This window comes from Eleginops maclovinus, chromosome 19 (genome assembly GCF_036324505.1).
Source record: "Eleginops maclovinus isolate JMC-PN-2008 ecotype Puerto Natales chromosome 19, JC_Emac_rtc_rv5, whole genome shotgun sequence".
NCBI classification, from domain to species: domain Eukaryota; kingdom Metazoa; phylum Chordata; class Actinopteri; order Perciformes; family Eleginopidae; genus Eleginops; species Eleginops maclovinus.
In genome coordinates, this window is record NC_086367.1 from 11,776,878 (window position 1) to 11,800,219 (window position 23,342).

General features: G+C 42.2%; 1 protein-coding gene across 1 annotated transcript in view; it reads right to left on the minus strand.

Moving 5' to 3' along the window:
* The window catches only part of LOC134881692 (latent-transforming growth factor beta-binding protein 2-like), a 78,469-nt gene that overhangs the window by 45,735 nt on the left and 9,392 nt on the right, over positions 1 to 23,342 (minus strand). Inside the window, exons 3-6 of the mRNA XM_063909208.1 lie at positions 18,708 to 18,969; positions 4,191 to 4,435; positions 3,078 to 3,266; positions 39 to 239 (exon numbers count right to left, since the gene is read on the minus strand). Coding sequence (XP_063765278.1) covers positions 39 to 239; positions 3,078 to 3,266; positions 4,191 to 4,435; positions 18,708 to 18,969 — 897 coding nt within the window. The remainder of the gene's footprint in view (positions 1 to 38; positions 240 to 3,077; positions 3,267 to 4,190; positions 4,436 to 18,707; positions 18,970 to 23,342) is intronic.

A 23,342-nucleotide genomic window follows, 5' to 3' on the forward strand; every position in this document is an offset into this window, starting at 1 on the left:
TTGAAGATGTTAATTTGAAAGAAGTCAGTGGGAATTACCTTGCTGATTGGACAGTGGTAAAGTGTACATGGAGTGGGAGGGAGTTTTTGGTCCTTGGTGGCTTGCTTCCTTGTGAAGGGTGGGTCTGGCAGGAGGTGGGACTGGCAGGTGGCAAAACTTCCCTGTTGAGTTTGATGGGCACCAGCACATGTCCCTGCCAATGCATCGACCTCCATTTAGACAGGGAATCTGACAGAAAACTACAGAGGAACAGAGAAAAAGATGAAGAGGTTTTTGGAATTAAAAAATGTGTTACACATTGTTACACAAAGCATACACAACATGACACTTTCAATTACACCGATTTATGCATTCTCATTAGAAGGATCCGGTAATAAGAAACAGAAAAGGAAGTCCTGATAGAAAGGGCATGTGCCTAGGCATCATTTGGGAAGGTTATATTTTGTTAGCATTGCTAATGCTGTTCTCTACATCAGACACACGTTTCAACTTTTCTTTTGAAGTCAGAACCATGGAACTACCTCTGCTGCACCTCCTTCATTGGCAGGTTCTACTTCACTTTAAGTGATTACGTACTCCTGTGCGTGGTGATGAGTGATGAATCATCCAGCAGTAAATCTAAGAAAATAACAAGTGTGTGGATACCTGTATGGAACCCCTTGCTTAGCTGGCAGAGGGAAAACAACGCAAATTGCCAATCAAACTGTCAAATCTTGGACAAAATTTCAAAGGCAGGCAACTGGCTCTTCACCATATAAGTAAATTGAATCCCAAAACATCTTCAGTGTGCACTTTGATATGTAGTTTTCAAATTACCATGGGACGAGAACAAGAGGAAAGATCGGCACTGGCCAGATGCTGTCTGACAGGTTTGCTTTCACAGCCCTTTCACCGGCCTTATCTTTTGGCATATGGGATGGGTGCCAGCCCAGCACCCACATACCTGGGAATGGTCCCGTCTACAGACTGGCCCTGACGTGACCTCTTCTAACTCAAAACATCAAAGACTGTGAATTGAAAAAAAATCTTTCAAACCGTGACGAATAAGAAACAAACCAATCTTTTTCATCATAAAGGATAAAAAAGTGAAAAGCTTCTCTTTTACGTCCTTGCAGCACCGCACGCCGCAAATATGAGGACTGCTCTACCACACAGCTGGAGATCCGCATGGCCAACATATTGTACTATGAGATGAAAGAGGCCACTAGTGATGGAAACATGCTGCAAACTGTATCCTCTCTGTCTCATTGAGACAGACAGTAACACACTAACAGGGTGCAAACAGGGAACACAGAGACATGTAGGGAATGAGCTCCCTGTCACATGGCATTAACAATAGTGAGACTGGTGGAGGAAGACAGGCAGGAATGGAGTAAAAATAGAATGGTAACAGACAGGGTATGAAAGGGATTAGGAGAGGAGAATGTGTATAGATTGAAAACAGAAATTAGACCAAAAAGGAGACAGAAAGAGAAAGAGAATAAGCAATGCGAGAAAGAAGATATGGAAAGACAGACAGACAGAGAGAGGTTGGGCATTATTGTCAACACACACAGGAAGGCCTCCAGTGATTAGACATGCTGGCTAAATTATCAGCTCGATGACGCTATTAAATCCTCTCAATGTGGGATGCAGGTCTGCACTGGTCTGTATCAGGCAGGAGCAGAAACTATTCTTAGACAACAACCTACTGTCGATTGCGCACAGTCTGTCTGTCCATTCATCAACCTTTAACAAGGAAACATACACACTTCTCACTCAATAAACAGTCTTCTCCTCAATCTAATATCAGGCTTTAAAGTAAGTGTTGAACACAGGGTGCGTATCAAGAGGGCCTGTTATAATTATCAAGACAGAGTTTACAGCGCCGCGTAGGCAACATAACAACAGCATGAGATAACTGTTTGCTGTCTACTTGACATTCCTCGTAGAACACGCACACCCAAGCAATAACAGGATGCACGTTTTGTGGAAAAGCAATCTCTTTTTAACACACTCTTTAACCTATGCGTTTGCATAATGAAGGGATATTACTAGAGAATGAAAAAGGGGCATAAAAACAAACCTGCTGCTCAGGAAGATGTCGAGGTGCCAGGAATGTAATCTTGGGGGAAGGCCTCTGCCAGGACGCTGAAGTGTTTGGAATATCTATGCCATGTTCCAAAACCCCATTAATGGGCACATAAATCTGCAACAACAACCTGTTTATATATTCATAAGCGAGCTAGGTCCTCCCTTAAGAGCCTAGTGCACCTAAGTAAAGGTTACATGTTTGTTTCCCTTGTATTCATTTGAGCTGTGTCCCTAAAGGACTTGTATGTGTATGTGTGTGGTATGAGCATCTCTAATCCACAAGTAGTAATTAGTCTGAGCCTCAGCTGTTCCTTTAAAACTGATGAGAAAACTAAGAAACAGGCAGGGGTACGACCCTACCCTTGGCATTGACCGCCCCTTCCCTTCCCATGGACACTCCTGTGTGAATTCGGAGCAAAGCCCCCAGGATAAATGGAAGGTTTATTGTAATCCCTATAAAATCCTGTTCATGCTGCTACTCTTTCTCTCTTTCTGCCTCTCCTTCTCCTCTTTCATTCGTTCCTGCTCTCCCAGGGGGCATGTAAAATGGTTAACGGCGGGGCCAACTGCGAGGTGTAAACCGCAAAGAGATGAGGCTAAGTGTTGGGAGCGTGGGACCACCAGCTCCACGTGTGTGTGCGAGGGGGAGATTAACCCCCTATTACAGAGCCCGCTTTTAATCTGGTCCTCCCACATCACTCCTGTTTGCCTGTCTCTCTTTCTCTTTGACAGTGAGAGTTTTTAGCGTAGCTCTCAGCTTTAATCTCCTCCACTCTACCTCCTCTTTGAGGCTGGTATTCACAACAGGCAGCATGCCACTAGGAACCCATTTTGTCAAGCTCACCCCATAAAAAAAGGAATGAGAAAGTTGGATGGAGGCACAGGGGAAGTGTGTGAGAATCAGAAAGTAAGCAAGGGAAGAGATGAGGATAAGATGAAGGATGACAAGGGGACAAGAAAGATAAGAGTTAATAATAAACAAAAGGCCAGAGGTTGACACTCACAGAGTCGGTAGCCCGGGTTCTTTAGCGGCTGCTGCGGCGGCTGCTGCTGCTGCTGGTTCTCGCTGTAGACCGTGGTCATGTCTCCCTTCTCACAGCTGTTGTAACATCGCCCGCCGCTGCACACCCTGCGGCACACCATGGGTGTGAAGACGATCTTAATGCGATCCAGGTTGGAGGTGAGGTTGGCCCCTGGAAAACACACAGACACCTGGGTGAGGGGGAGCAGCAGCAGCAGGAGAGACGTGCTGGAGAAGAGCTGCATCCTTTCTCCTTCAGCCTCACTGTGACATACTCCCCATCTGGGCAAAGGGAGGTTTATAAGTGTGTGAGGGTGTGTGCTGACGGCTGGGCAGTGGCACGCTGTAGCTGAATGTGAGTTGCTCCACAGGCCAGCAAATAGGGGGAAAGAATACTATTAGGAGTCGGGCTAGTCTCCAAGCCCTTTATCTTAAGGGTAAGGTGTTTTGGATGTGTGTATGTGTTGAGGAGACAAAGAGCGCTTGAGTGCAAGTTAACATGCTGTAATGGTGGGAAGCTGTTCAAGAGCCGTTGCTGTGGTACAGGGCAAAACAACAAGTTTGAACACCAGACAGCTGTGTGTGCTGGATGGAGGATCAGAGGAAGATGAATTATTGAATAGAGGATACAAAAATAAGAAAGACATGATCACATTTCCCTTTGTTGTGGGTAGAGGCGCCAGGTTTTAGGGCCTGTCATGTCAGAGAGGTGACAAGGCATATTCCCAAAGATATCAAAGCACACATACTGCTCACACTCCTCTCCAGCAGATTGTGGACCAGGACACACACACACATACTGTACGCAGCTTTCATATCAAAGTATGTCTGGTGTGATGCAGACCACAGAAAGAGGTGGGGTGGGTGGACAGTGGAGGAAGGGAAGTGCGGCCAGGGAAGCTGCCAATTTTTTTTTCTTGTGGCTAATGTTCCATTCCGCGATGACACCATACATGTGTACATATGCATACTGGCCTGAAAATTGAGCCACAATGTTTGTTTTGACATGACCAAGGAAAGTGAAATGTTAAGCATGCAGAACCAGATCCAAGTTTTTTATTTAAACATGTGTAATTTATATGTCTTTGGTTCTTACCTGCTGGAGATAGTGCATTGTTGAACTGCCCTCGGCTGTCGCTGGTAGGCCTATGAGTGTTGTAGTGCCCGTTGCTATGCCCATTCCTGTGTCCGTGCCTGGTTCTGTGCTCGCTGCCGTGGCCGTTGCCATTGGGTAGAGCGTTGGAGGTTATAGGCCCAGAGGATGATGGATAACGTTTCACAGTGCGGGAGGTCCCAGTCTGCTGAGGGGAGGAGTCAGGAGGTCCCCGTCTCACTTGAGTCCTGTCATTTACATGATCACAAGACCATAAATACATGACCTCAGGCTAACACTAATAGCCCAAGCATATTTACCATCACAAAGCAACACCCTTCACTGTGAAATCCATTAAAGCATGCAACAGAAAATAATATTTCATGCTCTCTTAGGTCATAGCTTTGCTAATTGATTTTATAGATGCAACACCATTTGGAAATCATTTTGTTTTAATCAAGTTAATAATACCATATCATTCTTAAAGCGAAAAAAGGGTTTCTAAACTGACATTTGCTTTATGTTACAGATCATCCATAATTAACGTAAAGATTCAGTTGGAAATTAAACTTTGCAAGATAGGATTTTTGACCAATGATTAACAAGAAATAAGGATCTGGCAACCGAAAGGATTAAGGTGTCCCAGTTTGTGTGGGCGTCGGTTTGTGGCTGTCTGCCTCGGAAAAAATGTGTAATTAAACAAATTAGATCCCTCCATCAGTTAACAAAACCTTTCCATCAAACATTGTGTCTGCCTGACTAGATCATGAACTCCCTGTTCTGTCTGACTGTGGCCAACCAGAGGGCAACATCCCAAGTGTTGCACAGGGCAAGAGGAAGTATTAAAACTAGGGTCGAAGAACAAAGCTTGTCCAGGGCTGAGAGGGGCACATTTTTTTTTACTAGTGCGCATTTGATTTGGGTCAATTACTGAGCCTGTGTTGTACGACCTGGAAGCTGAGCTCATGTGAGCGACCCGGGGGAGGCGTGTGCCTCTCGGGTGGACAGGCAGAAGGGCCTACCTCGGCTCTGGGGATGTAAGGAAGCTTTGGGGAGGGCTGGGATTCAGCCTTGCAAAAAAAAAACTTCTGGATCCCACAGATCTGCTCAGACAGACTGTCAGCAGAGCAAGACAAAGATGAACCATGTTGCACAGATCAGAGAAAAAGTTCTACATAGTACACCTGTGGCCCTGTAAGAAAATTAAAGCAGTAATCAAATCCCAAATGAGGATATTAACCATGCATTAACATTTATTACATGTAGTTTTTAGCCACACACTACGTATTTACACACTGAATCAGCTCTGTCGACCTACAGACGCACAACGATAATCAGGAAATAAACATGTGTGTGCACACTGCTCAGAAATGCATACATGTACACGCACGCACGCACGCACGCACGCACGCACGCACAGACAGACAGACAGACAGACAGACAGACAGACAGACAGACAGACAGACACACACACACACACACACACACACACACACACACACACACACACACACACACACACACACACACACACACACACACACACACACACACACACACACACACACACACACACACACACACACACACACACACACACACACACACACACACACACACACTGTTCCAGCTGTGCTAGGTGCAGCACAAGCCCATGCATGTCTATTTATCCACAACCACATTCCTGCTGCCAAGGGAACAGGACAGTAAATTAAAAGGGGAAAAGACATTTGATAATGGCCTCTCACGTCATCTTTTGAAAAGCCAACAGGCAGCATCTACAGTATATCTGACAGCTGCTGCCCAGATCCTGAATCTCCCGGGGATAGGAAATGACACGGGGAAATAAGAGGTCCCCCGGAGTCAAGGTAGTAAAGACTTACAGGAGGTGGCTGACCCAGCTACATCGTCCATCCTACTAATGATCGGGTTTTTCCACTGCATACAGTGACACCTGGCCTGCACGCATCCTGCCTCACTTCCTAGGCTTAGACAGATGCTGCTCGTTCTGTCTCTCTCACTTTCAATGGCAAATTGACTTCCTCCCATAATGAGCTCACCGCTGCCCTCTCTGACTGCAGATCAGAGGGCGGTGAGGGCAAGCACGTCTCACTCTAGACATTTGATGTCATCATTAGGAACTTCAAGGCCTCTGCGATCCAAGGAGGAACCGTTCCCCCGCCTTGTTATGGGTGACTTGAAAGCAATTTTGAAGACCTCTGCCAAGATAGCACACAGACAGATGGCGAAAATGTTTTGGTTAATAAATGATAGCCGTGGTGTTTCAGTTAAATCACTGAATAGTTCTGATAAGAAAACTGCTGAATGAACATATGGTATACTGTAAAGACAAATAAAAATGATTGGAAAAATATTGAATTCATAACATTTTTCTGTCATTCAACTTCAGATCCAAGTGAACCAGAAGGACACATGGAGAGCAGACACCTCCGCCAGTGAAAATAATGTGTGTATCCGCCCAGTGATTTGGATTTCTCTCCAAAATGTAATGGCTTCTTCCTTAGCGCAAACTATACTCTTCCATCAAGTTTTATGAAAATCTGGCATTCACCTGACAATAACACAAAAACATAACCATCGTGGCGGATGTAATCTGTTAATTAAATACAACTGCAATTGCGAAAGACAAAGTATTATGGACACCCATGATGTTGAAATGATGATGTAAATCATTTAGACACTTTGATTACATAAGGGAATTTCACTTGAATACAGTCTGAGGCTTAACAAGGTGTAGCACACTACACATTGTACTTCCTGTTCAGAACATGTGCTATTTAATTACATTCAAAGAGAAATATTTCATTTAAAGTATTGGTCCAAACATCTGATCAAAGCTTAAGTTTATATCTGATAGCAACGGAGTGCTCCAAGTAAGACATAAAGCCATTGGCGCTGTCCACTTCCACTCATTTCACAACTATAGAAAGCAATTAAAACACAATCTCATCACAATTGAGGAAATTACAAATCTCAGTGATCGCCAAGAGTATAACATGTGCATCCAACAACTGTACAGCTTCCAATGCGTTGCAAAAGTCTTATTTGGCAATCCATCGCTACATATCTTTGAACTTATTGCGGCATTACAACATGTGAATATCAGATTTGATGAAGGCTCAATAGGCAGCTTGAATGGCAGTTCCAGCCGCGCCTCTTCTTGACCCAGATGAGTTGGAGAGGAGGCAGTTTTGGAGTGCAAACAGTTCACACTGTAGCCAGAACCAAGAACTGGATGACAGTCAAAACAGCTACAAACCCTCTGATCTCTGAGCTTGTGCTGATGCTGTACAAAAAAATCCAGTGATATACACTGCCAAGCAAAATGCTAGGTGTACTTTGATGTTTTGATGAGAGTGTATTTGGGGGAGGGGAGAATTTACGTGGATAAATTCAGTTAGGTGGCTTTGTTTTAGTGCCAGGAAAGCATCGTGGCGGGCGGCTTGGAAAACACCGCTTCCCATCAGCTCAGTCGTGACTGTTTTGTTTTTCTGAGTGGCCCATCTAGAAAAAGGAGTCAGACAGAGAAAAAAAATCTGGATTCATCTGATGGGCATGTTCACCCAAAACATCCACACACACATACGCACAGTGATCGAGATCCTCGGGAAATGTTTACGTCTTAAACCATCACTGTAGCTTTGTTTACGTGAAGCACTGCACAGTAACGTATGGTCCACAGCTGATTCATTCACAAACAGCTCAGTCTCTGAGGTGCTCTCATTATCTCTCTATACATCATCGTATTAAAAATATAGCATGTTTGTCAGTTGCAGCTGAATCTATTTAAGTTTGAGTTTAGTTTTTCTTGGGCTTAGGATGCTAAACACGTTGGAAAGGATTGTGATATTTAATGTTTTTTCACCAGTCCTCTCAGCACTTCAGGCGTAGCACAAGTCTAGCTTCACAAATAGAATTTTTCATTTTGATTTGTTTGAGAATTCCAAGTCCAAACCAACATTAAAAGGCCCCGGATTGCTGGTTTATGGCAGCTAATGCAGAAAGTAGACCGATATGAACAGATTGTCTGGTTGTTGGATAGAGTCATTTGGTTTTGAACAGACTGTGTAAACAAGACGTCTTGCATGAGCACCCTAGTCTGGGTCACATCGCACAACCCTGTAGCTTTTAGCCTTGTCCCTTTGTCCCGATTCAGGTCTGTTTGAGTTGGATTGGACATGAGGGGGCAAACCTTGTGAATCACCAATAGGTTTCTACCAATCAAGACAACAGTTGCTCTATCCTGCTGAGGAAAATCAAGTCATTACTCTTTGTTTAAACAAAATGTTTAATGGTTCCATGTACCTCATACCAACGCGGAGCGGCAGCCAAAAAACCCTAATACATTAGAACCACACATAATTGGAGCAATTTGAAGGCTACTTGGTAAATGGCAAAGTAATGGACGATGATCAGAGAGCAAGTGTGAATCTGAGTTTACTCTCATTCATCTCATTCAGAGAAAGCATTGAAGACCATTGTTCATTTCAAAGCTTGTGCCTTTACTTGCGGATCATCAGTCTAACTGGAAGGAAGTTTAGACATTGGAAAAAAGTGTGCATACAGCAGCTAAAACAATGAAAACATTGTACTGCTAAACCACTGCAAACACAGTTGGCCACAAAGGAAGGGAAGATTTATGAGTGTATTTGCAGAATTCGCTTTTGCCTGTGAGCTGTGCAGAACGCTGTGTGAAGGGTATAACGATGCAACAAAGCATTTGAGCCTTTTCTTTCCTTCTGAGTGTTCTGTATCAACTAAATGGCCCAAACACTTTGCAATGGACACAGATAATGTATCTCTTTATGCTGAGTTTCAAATTTGAGTTTCATAAGAGTGAGATGTTTTTCTGCACGAAGCTCAACAACAGATGGTTCTCCAGTTTTTCACACTCTAAAGCTTGCAGACAAAGAAGCAGAGTGCAGACTGTTGAGAGTATTCCCAGGAGGTGTTATTCAAGAGCATTAGCAAAGACATACACACTTGACTCTTGTTCATGTTTTGTTATTGAAAGCCCAATAGTGTTATGAATCTCTGTGACGTTCGAGACATTAACTATGGTGTAGCTAGGATAAGAGAAAACATTCCCGATAAGCACCAACGATATTATCATAGGTTGATTATGATTCCTTTTCCAAGTATGACTTGTTTGCTTCAAAATTTGGTTTGGCAAAAAGTGATCTTTCTTATATCTGATATTGATAAGTAATGAATCATAATTGGATATTTTAGGGCTATTTTGTTCTTACTATGAGAAAGCAGGCTTGTTTTCCCATGTTTGATCTAGCACTCAGGGCACACAGTTTAAATCTGAATTTGGTCTGTCTTTACAGCCTTGGTGTATTTTAATAGGTGAAAGAAGTTTTTACGGGCTGAGAAATAATTAATTATTTCTTACAAACCCATTCAATGCATCAAACCATCTGTACCACCAGTGGTCAAAGCCCGCTGTGGTCACACATCTCATTCCTCTGGCTGTATGCAGAACCATCTCAGCCATTCATCATTCGCCACCAAGGTCCCTGTGTGTTTCTTTTAATGAAATCCTGAGGTTTGAACCATAGCATGCGCACCAATAAATATAATATCCAACCCCAAGGGGATTTCATTACTCTGTTGTTGTGTGTCGCTCAAAGCAACACGGTCATGCCCTGGCATGGTGGTGAAGTTTTTGTTTGTCCGGAAATTCAAAAATAACTCAACACCAGCCATAATTTAAATTCACCCTAAATTACAGGTTTTTGTCAATGTTTAATCTCCGCTAGTAAATGCGTAACGTCCACTGGCTGTTTTCTAAATGAATTTGAAACTCTGAATCACATTGTTAAACTGACTGGAACACTATTAATGTTGATCTTGTTTTAGAGGAACACTTTCGGCAAGTCAGGGACCACACTGAAGTTCTTTATTTCTTAAAGCGCTTGCATTGTATATTTGCTTCCTGCCAATGATTGAACATGAGAGGAAAAAACAATGTGCCTTAGTGAGGATGCTATGTACTACAATGACACATTAGAGAGTTGATAAGATCATTTATTCTAGTATAAATTAATAATGAGTGAATAATGTAATCTCCTAGTGATGGGCACATTTTAAAAATACACCAAAAATAGTTAAGAAGATTACCTTTTTACCAAACATTTCTAGTAAGGACAGTAGTCCAATGTGTTCCACAACTAAAGAAAAGACTAGGAATAACAGGAAAACACAAAGTCACAGAAACATTTGCAGCGCTTTAACGATAAGCTCCTTTCTCCCGGATGTGTTCTCCTCATATGAGGCTGCATAAGGCCAAACATCAGTGAACAATTAAAGCCGGTCTCTTTTTGATAACATCTCCAGTCAGTCTGACTTGGATAATTTCGGGTCCTGGCAGAATATTTTTTTTCTTGTGAAAATCTGGGTGTGTCTGAGGGCTTATCGCACCAGCCACTGAGCCTGGATTAAATCATGTTCTCTGTGTCTGGACGGCCTTCCAGGAATCCTACTATTAGCAGCCAGAGCCTGGGTGAAATTAATTACAGTGGGGTTGGATCGATTCAGAAAGCCTTTGGTGTATTCTTGCCCCAGGGGATAGGGCTTATATTAGAGCAACAACTGGACCTATTGCAGAACTGGAAGCAGCAAACGTTCTTGATAAATGTGTTAAGCAAAGAGTATTACTTGGATAAGCAACAGTGCTGCACACACAAATGAAAAGGTGAAGTTCCAATTAATTTTATAGGTTTAATTTCCCTTACCGTCTGCATAAAAATAGATGTCCTGGAAATTTGACCTCATCGCGGTTTTTAGACACTACGTGATCAAAACATATGACTGCTGCTGTCTACTCAATCACAGGACATAATCGGTGAACAAAACAGTCTCATTTTCATCTCTAGGGGGCCAGCAGCAGTGCCAACTCCTCTGTTTCACCTCAGCGTGTATAAAGTGGGGGTTTCAAACTCTTAAGAAATCCAGAAAGGCCTGAATCTGGATGGAAGAAAAGCAGTGTGGTTGCAGTGGTTCAGGGGCCTGAATCAAAATGCCTGGAGACATGGTGAGCTGAGAGGCTATTCAATACTCTTTGGTTTATTGTAGTTGCTCTGATCATTCACTTAGTGGAATGCCACAAGACCGGTCAGCAGGAAGAGGCATTACAAAGTGCTGACTGAGGCTATGCCTTTCGCTGGTCAGCGTCACGTGTCAGACTGCTCTGAAAGAAAGCCAAGTGGGTTTCCAATAAGAGACGTGATTGAGGGAATATATGTACCGGTCGTTAACATTGGATTAAAATGCAATAAAAACTTTACCAGAGGTTCCCAGAGAACACAAGGGTAAAATGAAGACAAAAAGTAGGAAATTTCAGTTTTGACGTATAGGAAAGAATAAAAGTTTGTGGGATGTGTATGTTTGGCCCTTTTGGTAGTCTTCTCCACTGCCCCACAGGAACCCTACATCCTAAAATCTGAATGGATTAAGTTATTCCTTGCACGGCCATACTGCTTATTCATTCTTTCAACACCATGCCCCATATCTGGGAGTCTAGCGTGATTCATGCTCTCTCCATCTGCCGCAGCTCGGGACTAGAGGCTTGAGTGCATAATGGGACAGGCGCCCTTCTTCCTATAACTGCCCTACAGTATTTGTCCCTCCGACAGCTGCATCTGCACAGGCCCTCCTGATGAGAAGGATTTGGCTTTGGATGCTGAGCCCGCTGGCACCACGGCCCAGGGAACGTGTTTCAGATGGGGCTTTGGAGAGTGGGGATGGCGAGTGAGAAAGACATATCTGTCCCACGCTGAGTGCGAAGTTCTCTATGGTCCTTTGTTCCCTCTGGCCTAGCAGGAAGCCGAACACTCATGGGACTCGTTTGGCTCTGTGTTTGTAGAAGTAAACACACCAGCTCTTCCTGGCCTGGCTCTGTCAATATTGTTGTGTGGTAAGCTTGCTTACAATCAAAACGCTACAGCACATTTAGACACACTTATTAGAAAACATATGCTACAACAATTTTGGTTCATTTAATACCAACATACAACATAATGCATACATTATTGTGCAAAGTTCAACATTTCCTCCCCTTTTTTTTTAGCATGTAGTAAGGTCACCTGAGGACAGCAGGCCTCTACAGCTGAGTCTGCACTCTGCACTGTTGATCCACAGTAGCACAGAGGTACCAAAACCACACAACTATGGCAGAGGATGTCCAATCGTGCTGCGGAAAGCCCTGTCCCATGTCAAACTGGAAAAAAATACCTCTCGATTCAACCTATATGTTACCAGTAGGATCAGTTCTAAAAATGAATTAAGAACAGCAGTAATTAAGAAAGATCAGTGAATTTGGTGATGCCTATATTTCACATTTGAATATACGTAATATTACTATTTTACTATATGTATTATATATTTTACATTTAAATTCATGAACTGTGGATATTACATTATACGTGTGAGAGATATCTGCTATTTTGGGGGGATGGTTGATATTGTGGATTGTCAAGAATGTGATTCTCTTCTGTTTCGACCACTGGAAGAATAGTTCTTATTATAACTAATGGAGATCCCAAATAAAGTAAATATCACAAGGGATAATACACCAGGGACCATGGTCAGGGCAAAGGTAAAGTTTGAAGCTTCTGAAAGCAACACAAACATGTCTGTAATTCACAATCAGAAAACCATTTAACCTGAACCTGTTCAAGTTCATTTCCAGTCTTCCCATCCAGGGATACAAATCACAGCTCGAGACACTGTCATATGCCTGGTTTAGAAGCAAAATAGAGCCCTATTCAGACGAGAGCAGCACATACAACCTGTGGGAATTGCCCTGCACTTTGCTCCTCTTCTCTACTTCAGCCCCGGCTTCCCATCTGCAGGCCTCCTCTGTTTTGGCAGCGGCCGAAAAGGGAGACAAGAGGACGATTCTGGACACGTCCTCTTTGAGTAATATAGCAGACTGCCAGGTGGTATAGTAGGAAAACTTTCCTAGGCTGAATGTTTAGATATACATTTTAGTTTAAGTACACACATTCCCTATCAGGTGGAAAGCATCAAGAGAATTATGAGATGGAAAACTACTGTGCTGCTCTTTTAATTTATTATTCTGCTATGAGAATCTTTTCAGGCAAATTTCCAGCCCCCCCCCCCTCTTTTTTTTTTGAAGGTCTGTTACTCTTGATACCTGTGATTCATTCTCGATCATGGCTACCAAGAACATGGGTAATGATATTAAAACAACATTTCACCAAAGGGATTTTGACGGTGGCTCCCGTCAGCGCTGGTGGTGTGGTCTGTCTGGAGTGAGAGTGAAAGCGACCAGTGATCCATGATTAACATGGAGAACTCCCGCTATGACCACAGTTTCCTCTGAGAAACGGCTGTGTGGCTATGCGCAAAGCCTTGAGTCAACAAGCCACATAACCGCCAGCCCTATTAGTCACTAGGCAAGCTGTGGGGCTGATATAAGCATAACAGTTAATGCAGAGAAAGCCGCATGCCTCGCCCTCTTAAGGGTCGTTCTGCTCCATGTCACTGGGTGTTTTTATTTTTCTTCAACATCTCAATATGTTACTGTGTGGGACCACATTTGTAATCATCCCTGAGTTACAATGTGCTTTCCAACATTACACAGGGAAATGTGTTAACAGGCCAAGACATACATGTACAATAATACAATCATTTAAAAATAGTTCAAATAAATAACATGTCAATAACTTAAAACTCAGGCATCTTCAGATTACTAATCCGATACCAGTGCAGTCTTTTCCCATCATTTTAATACTGTATATGTCACCACATGGAATGCAGAAGATTTATTTTTACTCAATATCATTACTGTTTTTAGTTGTAACATTGTACCGAGGTACTGTTTGGTTTGCTTGTGTGACTGACAGCATTTTCTAACACTAAAATCTTGGGAGGAAAGTCACCTTTGTTCTTTCACTGTACTCAAAGTATAGCTCTAAATGCCGACTCTACCAAAGATTAGACAATGCCTACTGTCAATTACACATTTGTCACACACTGAAAAAACAAAAAAAAAGTTGACTTTAATTAAATGTATTATGTCAACAAATTTGGTTAGTTGAAAGCAATAATATTAAGTTGAAAGTAATATTTTGTATGTAAACTTAATATTATTGCTTTCAACTAACCTAATACAGTTAAGTGACATTTGTTGACATAATACATTTAATTAAAGTCAACGGTTCAGTTTTTTCCATGTAGTAGTGTAGAAGAATGACAGTACATTCTTTAGGTACCAACTACTGCATGTTTAAAAAGTTCAAAAAGACTAACTGTGTGCCCTATCACAGCTCTGTTTTCAGGTATCTGCTGCCAGCTGTCCTACGTGTGATTATGTAACAGAGACCAGAGAGAGGTGACCTTTGGAGAGACGACCTGCTTGCTGCACACACATCCTGCTCTACCCTGCTCTGTTTCCTGCAGAGGGGACTGATGTCAGAGAACGTCGGGGTATAGAGTTGATACGGAGGACTCATAGGAGGTGATGAATACGTCCTCTGTGCGTTATCACAGTTCCAGCTTAGCTAGAAGTGTTCACTACTAGCCCTGACCTCCATACTGGGAGCTGACAGACTGCAGGATATCACGCTGACAGGGACAAGCCCTTTCACTACTGCTGAGGACAGCGCCCACAGGAAACACTGGTTAACAGTGAAACACATTTAGTCAGGGAAGGGAATTGATATATTTTGCCAGCTGCATATAGGATGTACCTATTTTAAATCTAACAGTTGTAATCCTACAGAACAGCCAGCTGGGACAATTTAGACAGATGAAATGGTCAGAGGAGGAATTGGAGGACTGGAGAAAGAGGTACACGAAAAGTTGTATTCCCATGTCCCAGAATCCCACTGAACTGAAGGCTCCTCATATGTTTTGTCCATCCAAACAAGACTTTTATTTTAGGCTGTCAGTCATAAATGTGCTGCATTCATTCAGACTATTCAGGAAGCAGTTTATTCTTTAAAATAACATTTCAGGAGGCAGGTGTGCCCACACAGGACTGACAACATGGCAGCTCTGGTTAGATTCGACATAGAGGAATTCATTCTGAATGTGGTGGACAGATCTGTCAGGGTGACAATGATTTTGTTTTCTTTCTGAACGTTTATTTAGAACCTAAATTAATGACTCTAAAGGAAGCTGCTAGCTAAGCTTTAAGCCTGGAAAGGACACTGTTAAGCTATCATCGTGTTTTACTTGAATGGGCCTTGTCTGTTTATAAGAGTTCTGTCCACATTTTGGGTGAAGCCTTTTTGATCCTAAACAATTCTGAATGATTTAAATCCCATTATAGTTGTCATTGTCTCAAGTCATTTAAACTGGCTCATTGAATCGAGACATTTTATTGACCCATGTATCTAGCAAATTTAATTTAGTCATTTGATTGGCCAATTAGATCGAGTCATGTGACTGGACTATTGGATTCAGCCATTTTAATGGCCCTTTGTATTTGGCCATTTTTTTTTTTAAACCTAGGGAAGTCGGCCATTTTAAATTCAAACTTTTTTTTATTTTCAGGGGGATCACCGCAATGCAATTCAGCATCAGGCAGCATCTCGCCCGAGCCACCGACACATATGATTGAGAAAGGATTCATTCATTGCGGTTTACAGCTTTAATTTACCTTAGTTTTGAGCCATCTCTCTCTGTAGGTCTCAATCCTTCTCCACTCTATTTCTTGTTCTTGGCGCCACTTGATAGGCTGGGTCAGTAACAGGGTGCTGCTGACATAACAAGCCCAGTCCGCTCCAAGAAAGACATATATAGTACCTCACACCTTCTCTAGTAGGGAGAAAGGACTGGCTGAGTGTTTCATGTGCAGACTGGCCTTTGCTCCCTCAGCATATTTGGGAGAAAACCAACGTGAGCTATCTGTCAGTTGTCCTGGCTTCTCTGCTCACTACTAATTGAGCCTTGGCACTAATGTTGTCTCTATCTGAACCTCACTCTCAGTGACCTCACATTGCTCGTGCTTTCCTGGCTTTGGAAGCAGTGGAACATCAGCCTGATATTTGAAACCAAGACTTGCATCCACCACTTTTCCAGGGGGAACCCTGTCCCACCCCTAAAAGATCATTCTAGGCTGGGAGAATGCAGAACATTTGCAGCAGTTCACAAGGCTTATGCTCTAAATGTGAATGACATAAGGACTGAAAAAACCTCCTAGTCAAGTATTCAAATTCTAATTTACTAATGTATAAAGGAAGACATTTTACTATTTTGGCAGAAGCTGTGGGTCTGTCCTGCAGATCTCGGAAAAACATGTTTGTTGAAAGAACTAATAATTAGTTTAGTCTGAGCTGCATGCTTGAAAATGTTGCACTTCACCAGAGGGAAATTATCCATTTGAACTTAACAGCACCCCTTAGTCAACTTCAGCAGAAACATGAAAGATGGACACAGTCATAGTAGGGGCATTCGTGACTCAGGCAAACGGTCTGCCTCTTAATGTTGAACCTGTAGCCTTGTCTTTTGCAATTTATCCCAGATCTGTGACTCAGGACGCAAAAATGTCCTGTGAGTCAAGAACAAAGACAACATATGCACAGCAACTGTGCAGTCCTCAAAGGGCTTGTATTGATTAGAAGATTTACTACAACTCCAAGATAATCGTTTCGGGAAGGAGGATGTACAAAAACTCTTTTATGAACCATCTGCCAAAACATTTAGTAGTTTTACTGAGCTACCACAAACATCTGGAGGGCTCAACCAGCATTGTTCCATAACACCAGCAAAAGCACAAAATGACACAAGACCCTCATAAATAGCACAAGAAGCACCATAAGTGTCAGATGTAATTAACAATGTTTAAGTGGTTTTGTAAAGAGAAAGTACCCGGATGACAAACTGGCTAAAAAGTGAATGAGGACCTCAGGGCCCAAACAAATTGTGACACTTTAACCGACTGTGAGTGGATTAGAAAAGCTCTGGGCTTGAATCCCAAATGGAGCATAATTTGACAAGATAAGTCTAAACCTGTAAGCAATAAAGATATGTCAAAATTCTTCCCGGAAACAATTATTTCCTTTCAGCACCCTCCATCATGAACATACTTCTTGCCATGGTTATGCAATGAATCAAACCAAATTGTTATTTCCAACGAGATTGGAATTACTAGAATTAAAACAGTCAGACGTTCAAGCCAGGAAACGATTAGGCCCGTCTGATTAGCAGTTCTTTGGAGAGCTTGCTGAATGCACTAAAAGAGGCCTTCGTCCAAGCAATTATTAGTTGGATACATTATAGTCACAGTTATTCCAACAAATCAAAGAACAAAGTCAAGCCTAAAGAAAATATAATCTCCCAGCTCTATTTTCATAGCAAATAGCACGGGTAATACTCCTGCCTGGTAAATCATGTAATATTTTCCTACATTTCAAAGATTTACCTTAATGCTTTCTCAAGCATGGCAGCAAGTGGCAGTAAATGCTGACTTGCTTTACTTGGTATTTGTTTTACTTACAGTGTATCAAAGATTTAACATATAAACCCGTTCATCTGGTTTGAATTTATTGCAAAGATAAATAAAACCAGCGCTGAACAGCGGTGCAATGAACTACTGTTTGTTGAAGAGTGTTTGATCATTTCTTATACTGCTTTGTATCACTTGTTTTTCTATGATCCTGCCTGTGTGACAGTATTGGTAGCTTGAAAAAAAATATCTCTCAGTGAAAGCAACAGAATAATAAGGTCACGTAATAAATAAAAAAGATTATATACTCAAATGAAGTCTGGCTTCAGACAAAAAAAGTCTGGTTTCTCTGTCTGCAGGGTAGACATTTTAGATAAGGAGATACAAAAACCATGTTAGTTCTATTTTCCGAAACATTTACACACAAAATCTGGCCATTGACCAATGCAAATTATCCTGGTAGTATTGACATTTGAGCAAAGATCCAGGCGAAATGAGAGTAGTGAATTCTGAAATTTGTCGTAACTGCGTGGCTCCCACCAATTTGTACTAACACCTTCTCTATTGCAGTATAACTGGTCCATAAACAGGTATGGTTTAGTGAAAGCTTTAATAGAATAATTGGAGGAATAAATAGATATTTTGAACTAATTCCGTGAATTAATTGTCCCATTAATGACCAAACTTACTATCAGTCTGGCAGTTAAAGCTTACAATAGATAATTAGTTTGGAAACTATTTGGATATGACATGTTTTTGTTACCCTTTACAATATATATTTATTCAATTAAATCATCTAGAAACATGATAGAAATGTTGTCCTGTCTGGATGGCTACCCTTGATTTGTGAAACTCTTTCTAAATGTTTAAGGTTAGGCACTAGTGTAATAGATGTTTACTCATCAATAACAGTAGGTCACCAACTACCCTGGTGTGACCGGGCCCTAATTAAGACTCGATGGAAGACCATTAAAACATATTATTGGTTATTTTGAACCCATCCTTATTTGGCAAAGCTTTGGGACTCTTCCCGGCTATTATAAGAAGCATTAGGGCAGCACAGCTGCATCACTCACACAGGCTGTCTGGTGGTCGCAGGTCGTGGGGTCTGGACCTTGGTGGTATCGATGGCCTGCCTTTCTGACGGCCTTCTCCGCGGTTGGTCTCGCTGGAAAGGGTTGGTCCCGGGTTGAACGCGCCTCAGGGCTCCTCCATCACGGATGTACACCTGCTCTGGAGACACCTCCTCACAGTGGGGCCCCTGGAAGCCTGAGCGACACACACAGGTCTGTGGCCGGCTGCAGGAGCCACGGTTCTGGCAGGGGGGCTTGCAGTCAGCTGAAGAAAGAGCACAGATGGAGATCAACTTTTCAGGAGGTCATGTTAGAGCATGTGCCCCCCTTGTATGAAGGAGCAGTAGCAGAAAGGCTTTCCCTGATCTCAACACCGGGGCTCACTTTAAATTGATTCAATCAAGGGGCCATTAGTTTTACTTCTCAACCTTCTCTGTCCCTTTCCTTCAGCAGAGAGCCTGAAGGGGCTGTCAAGTTCAATTTCTCTTGAGCCTTTAACTGCCCTGTTTAGTCTAAATGTATATGATCACTTACATTAAATCCTTATCCAATTTCTGGCTGAAGTAAAGCCTATACTCCAGGTCCATGGCTCAGTTAAGTGCCGCCAGCATTCTATATGAAGTGATTTCCTAAAAATACCTTTCGTCACTGATCTAGAATCCAGTGTGGGCTTTCACTGTAACACAGGAAGCTTAAAAAGCCAATAAAAGTAAGAGGCCATAAAAACATGAGCGAATGGGAAAAAATCCCAATGCCAACTGTAAATAGCTGACACTTCATCCCATAAATGCCTGTGTCTTTTATTTGAAAAACAAACAAAACCTGTAGGGGCTTACTGTACTTTAAGAGGAATGTGTGCAAAATATTATCAATAGTCTGCAAGCATACGATCTTCAGAGCATTTCATGGTGATGGAAAAATAATCTGTGTCACTACCAGCCCACCCCCGCATCACACTCCAGATAATGACAAACCCTGCGGCACGCAACGCAAAGTAAACAGCCTCTCCATCTTGTGACACAAATGTATGCCGTGGACGGCACTTGAGGATTTATGACATTATCCTCAAACAGTAAATCAGGCCACTGGTCGGTGGTGGTTAAAGCAAACAGCAGCGCTCTGTCAACAGGGCTGTGGAATGCTATTGACACAGATGCTGTGGACACTGACAGATCGCAGGCAAGAACGCTGCCACCGCTCTTGGCAGGGAGGAGTGCTGGCAGTCGGAAAAGGGCCCCACTGGTGGCGAACAGCACATTACCTTCTGCGTGTTTCCTGTTGTCGCCATTCTCCTCAGACACTGGGGATGTTTTTTTTAGAGTGAAGGCACACTGGACCCCGAAAAATTCAGTTCTTGGTGACATGAGCTCTAAAGTGACAGCGGCGTGTAACAATCGTAGCATCAAACCCTCACAGATGCAAGTAGGGTACCTCACGCTCTACAGTATATTTTAGTTCTCTCCCATTATGCACGCTTCTTGAAAGACTACTGCATTAAGCATCATCAGCCGGCGGTACGGTGTTAAAAACTAACAAATTGAAGATTAAATATCAAACCACTCGGTTCTGTTTTTTGGGGGACAAGATTTTATTAAGACAAACCAATTCACTGGAGCATTTCAATTTAACTACTATGAGGAAAATGTAGCCCCTTTTTTGATGAAGCATACACATTTAGAGAGATGCGGTTGTGGATATGTATAACTTGGTATGTGATCCGAATTTTCCATCATGGAATAAACTAGGAATTGCCTGGGCTCTGTTTGGCAAGGAGTTAAATCCATCATCCAACTAAAGTACGTTCTGGCTGGGTGCCACTGCCTCGTCCGGAATCTGTTTAACCTCAAGTTTGGGGATGAAGAGGTGGATACAATAGTCCACAGATTCCAGTGACATTATGCCACAGGGGGAGAGCTTGGTAATGTGTGACTGCGTTCTTTAAATAAACCATCTGAATTAAAATAAGAAACAGTGCAGGTAAGAAAGATAATCCAATAAATCAAGTAGGTGGCTGGCTGATGATGGGATATGTCTTTAATTCTGCAACATGTGGCTTGTTTTCAGCCATGTGATGCACAGAAATGACACCAGACAAACATGTCGCCTGTGCTGACAATAAAGTGGACAGGTCAGTGACTCTGGCCCAGACATGTGCCCCACATGAAGCCTGTTGCGTGGCCACAGCATATCCTGCCACTGCCTGTCTGTGTTGTCTCTGGGCCCTGCCTCTGGGCTGTTGAACACATTGTCGCAGTAATTGCTGTCATGCAGATTTGTCTTGCACATCATTAAAACTAATTGGCTCACATTCCATCCATTTCACAAATATGTGCAGCAATTATTACTTTGCGAGAGTAACAATAAAATGGGAAATCCATCGGAAATAAAAGAAAAGAAATGGCAAACATTCCTGGCATTGCCACTTCACCCTCAATTATAACTAAGACGGACTGGCCAAGTTTTGGAAGACTGTGTTCAGATCAAGTCATCTGAAAAGGGCAGACTGTAGTTGGCAGCTTTGAACCCTCCAAACAAACATGCTGATCCAGGAAAATCAGTATGAAACACGTTATTAATGTGGACGTAGCACTTTCTTTCCCCTAAATAAATATCTTCAACTTTACATTTAGGTTAGTCTGAGGTCTTTTCTCCCTTCAGTCCTTTCAAACCCAAGCTACAAAAGGATATTTTAAGAAGGCCTAAAGAAAACGCCTGATGGCAATGGTTGCTGCCAGTATCCATCCTTCTGCAAAAAGTGTTCCTTTCAGAGTAAAAGGATCACTTTTGTAATAATATAAATCTTAAAAGGTATTTCTGTTGTCAAAGTTTGAAGCAAATGCACAGTAATTCTGTAGGTATATTAAAGTAACCGTAGGGTCTTTATTGAGCTAAGCATGGTTCAAATTTCTCTAGTGGGTTACAGTTACCTGTTATAAGCTTAGGATTGCATGTGTATGTCTATATTAGGAAAATTACCATTCCCGTTCCCCCCTTTCACTGGACTCTAATTTCCAACTAAGAGCTTGTTTCCAGTTCATTACAACCCACCAGAGATTTGCCGTTCCCAACTCTGTGACTCAGAGTAAAACAACCCATCAAATCTTTACAGTCATTTCATTCAGCAAGGGGCAATTTGAAACCAATATCCGACATAACTCAAACATGTAGAGAAATCTCCTCACTTTACGCAGGTCAACAGAGCTACCAGAGGTAATTTGATCTTTTTTGAAAATAATATTGATAATGAAAGCGTAATCGCCAGAATCTTGGGAAGGACTCTCTCCAGGCTGAGCGCATTATGCGCCATTATGAGATTTAGAGGCTGGGAGCTGCTCCAGAGATTAGAATTTAGTAGAATATGACAAAAGGCTTGACTAAAGGCCCTTTCAACGCTGTAATTAAAGAGAGGAAGTTGGAAAATATAAATGAAAGTAAAAATTATGGTTGCAGCAAATTACCTAAAACTGCCTGTTTCAGTGTAGCCATTTCTGATTTTATTCTAGAACATAAGAAAAATAACAGTGTGAAATACATATAAACAGCGCGTGTATGTGCATGCAATGTTTATGAAGAGTTTTAAGCCTTAACCTAGTTTAAATGAAATAGGCGTGACAGTGGCTGCGAGTGCAGTCGTCCTTCAATTGGTTGCGAGTTCAATCCCAGCCCTGTGCAAACATGTTGATGTATGAATTGGTGAATGGGTGAATGATGACTTGTACTATGTAAAGCTCTTTAAAGCGTTGCGAGGACTGGATAAAACGCTATATAAGTACAGTCCATTTACCATTTAAATAAGGTCCTACAATTTGCTCTAAATTTAAAGCAACTGTATATAGACAATTGTTTAACTTTTGTCACTGAAAAAGTAGTCTGTTCAACATCCTGCGATGACAGCAGGAGCCTCTTTTTAGGAGTTACCACTGAACCTGACAGAACTCATGAAATAGGTCAAGTGTTTAGGATTGTGGGAGGCAGCAGGGGTAAGTAAGTTTAAGATTTGCTTCTCATCCGGACTAGGTATCCGCTAAAGAAGTAAGAATTGGTCTATTGAGCAGTTAATACAATTGCTTCTCAATGCTAATCATTTCAAGTGAGTGTTAATCTCTTTACAGCATGTGATTTCCACATGGTTGCCATTGCAAATGCTATCACATCAGGCTTGCCAAAAGCTAACTTAACTGTTACTGTAACTCTAAAGTTCTCTATCAGTCCTAATCAGAACCAGAACGGATGTAGTCTGACACTGTTTGACTAATCCTTTATTTTCTCTTTGTGGTAAATCTGACATGGGTAATATTTCACCGGATTAAGGTGCATATGTCATAGATGCACATATTTCAATCAGTGTGGGCGTTTTGGTCCAATACAGTAGTTGTAGCTTTTATTCTCCGAACCAACCTCAGCTCTGTGTGGGGATTTTGTTGACCTACACTTGGCCCATGACACTGTGTACATTACTTTTATCCACGCTATATCGTGCCTCCACCCCTCAGACTCCCACATTCAGCTTCTAATGAGCCACATGCTGGGACGCTCTGTCAAGGATATCTGGATCTGGGGGCGTACGCCCGCAACATGTAAAGCTGACTCTGAGAGACGTGATGTTGACCAAAAAGCCACAAACCCCATCCTCCTGAG